The following is a 1,487-nucleotide window of genomic DNA, read 5'->3' as shown; positions in this document are numbered from 1 at the left end:
GCGCCAACGAACTGTGTCCCTTTGTCTGGGCGCCCACGGGAAGGCGTCCCTCGAGCATCCCTCGTCCCCAGGGACCACCCACGCTCACCTTCCTGCCACTCCTGCACGGACCCATCTGAGCCCACCACCTCCGCAGGGGCTTTGCTGTTCCCGTCCTGATCCTTCTTCTTCTTCCCCGGATTTTTCTTCTGCTTAAACTCCTGCGTGTCCCACTCAAGATCCCAGAGCCAGGGGTCATCCTTGTACCTGCCGACACACCTGTCACACCGCAGCTTTGCTCCCGTCCCCAGCACCCGCCCGCAGCCCCCCATGGACCACCCGGTGTCTGGTCTCTGTCCTGCGAGCAGCAGGACCTGCAGCCCCAGCCCACGGGTACCTGTCCTCGTGAAGCAGCTGGCAGGCATCATTGGCCAGGTTCATCAGGGACTTCTTCATCTCTTTCTGCAGCTCCTCGTAGATACCATGAGCATCATCCAGGTACCTCTTCCAGTTCCCGTTGACCGGTAGATAGGACACCCCCATCTCCAGCATCCCTGCAAACGTCACGGGGTGGGGGCACCTAGAGCCCGAAGCAGCGAGGAATTAGATGTCTGCTGGAGGAGATTTGCCCTGGAAGCACCAGACTATAATGGTGTCCTGGTTTCAGCTGAGATAAGAGTTAATTTTCTTCGTAGTAGCTGGGATAGCGCTGTGTTTTGGATTTAGTGTGAGAATAATAATGATAACAGACTGATGTTTTAGTTGTTGCTAAGTAGTGTTAAGTATGTTTCCCCTAGTCAAGGACTTTTCAGCTTCCCGTGCTCTGCCAGGTGCACGAGAAGCTGGAAGGGAGCACAGCCAGGACAGCTGACCCAGGCTGGCCAAAGGGATATTCCATACCATATGACATCATGCTCGGTATATAAACTGGGAAAAGGGGTTGAGGAGCAGCAATCACTGCTCGGGGACTGGCTGGGCATTGGTCGGTGGGTGGTGAGCAACTGCATCACGCATCACTTGCTTTGTATATTCTATTATTATTATTATTACTACTATTTTCTTTTATCTTATTTCAATTATTAAACTGTCTTTATCTCAACCCATGAGTTCTCTCGCTTTTACCCTCACGATTCTCTTCCCTATCCCACTGTGGGGGAGTGAGCAAGCGGCTGTGTGGTGTTTAGTTGCTGGCTGGGGTTAAACCATGACAAATGCACATAAACGTGTCTTCACCCAGCCCCGTACAGCTCTCGATGCTGTTCCCCTAAACCCGTAACAATCCCCGTATCTTCTGCCTGCCCTGCAGATAAATCGCTGCCCTAGAAACAACCCTGTGCAATAACTCCAGAACTGTATCACTCTGATCTGCCTCATTAAGTCTGCTCACCTCCTGCAGCAACGTGGTGCTGCTATTTATTCCTTCTCCTACAGAGGGGGGGTCTGAGGTCCCTCCTGAAAAGGGGCTCAGGGCCCCCCCAACCCCCCACCACCACCCCACGGACAAGAGG

General features: G+C 53.4%; 1 protein-coding gene across 1 annotated transcript in view; it reads right to left on the bottom strand.

Moving 5' to 3' along the window:
• The window catches only part of POLG (polymerase (DNA directed), gamma), a gene marked incomplete at its 5' end in the record, with an annotated part of 9,848 nt that overhangs the window by 6,763 nt on the left and 1,598 nt on the right, over positions 1 to 1,487 (bottom strand). The window contains 2 exons of the mRNA XM_009574313.1: positions 89 to 246; positions 377 to 559. Coding sequence (XP_009572608.1) covers positions 89 to 246; positions 377 to 559 — 341 coding nt within the window. The remainder of the gene's footprint in view (positions 1 to 88; positions 247 to 376; positions 560 to 1,487) is intronic.

Source organism: Fulmarus glacialis, unplaced genomic scaffold (assembly GCF_000690835.1).
Source record: "Fulmarus glacialis isolate BGI_N327 unplaced genomic scaffold, ASM69083v1 scaffold18053, whole genome shotgun sequence".
NCBI lineage: Eukaryota > Metazoa > Chordata > Aves > Procellariiformes > Procellariidae > Fulmarus > Fulmarus glacialis.
The sequence above is the reverse complement of the archived record's forward strand: the minus strand, read 5'-3'. Positions and strand labels throughout refer to the sequence as shown.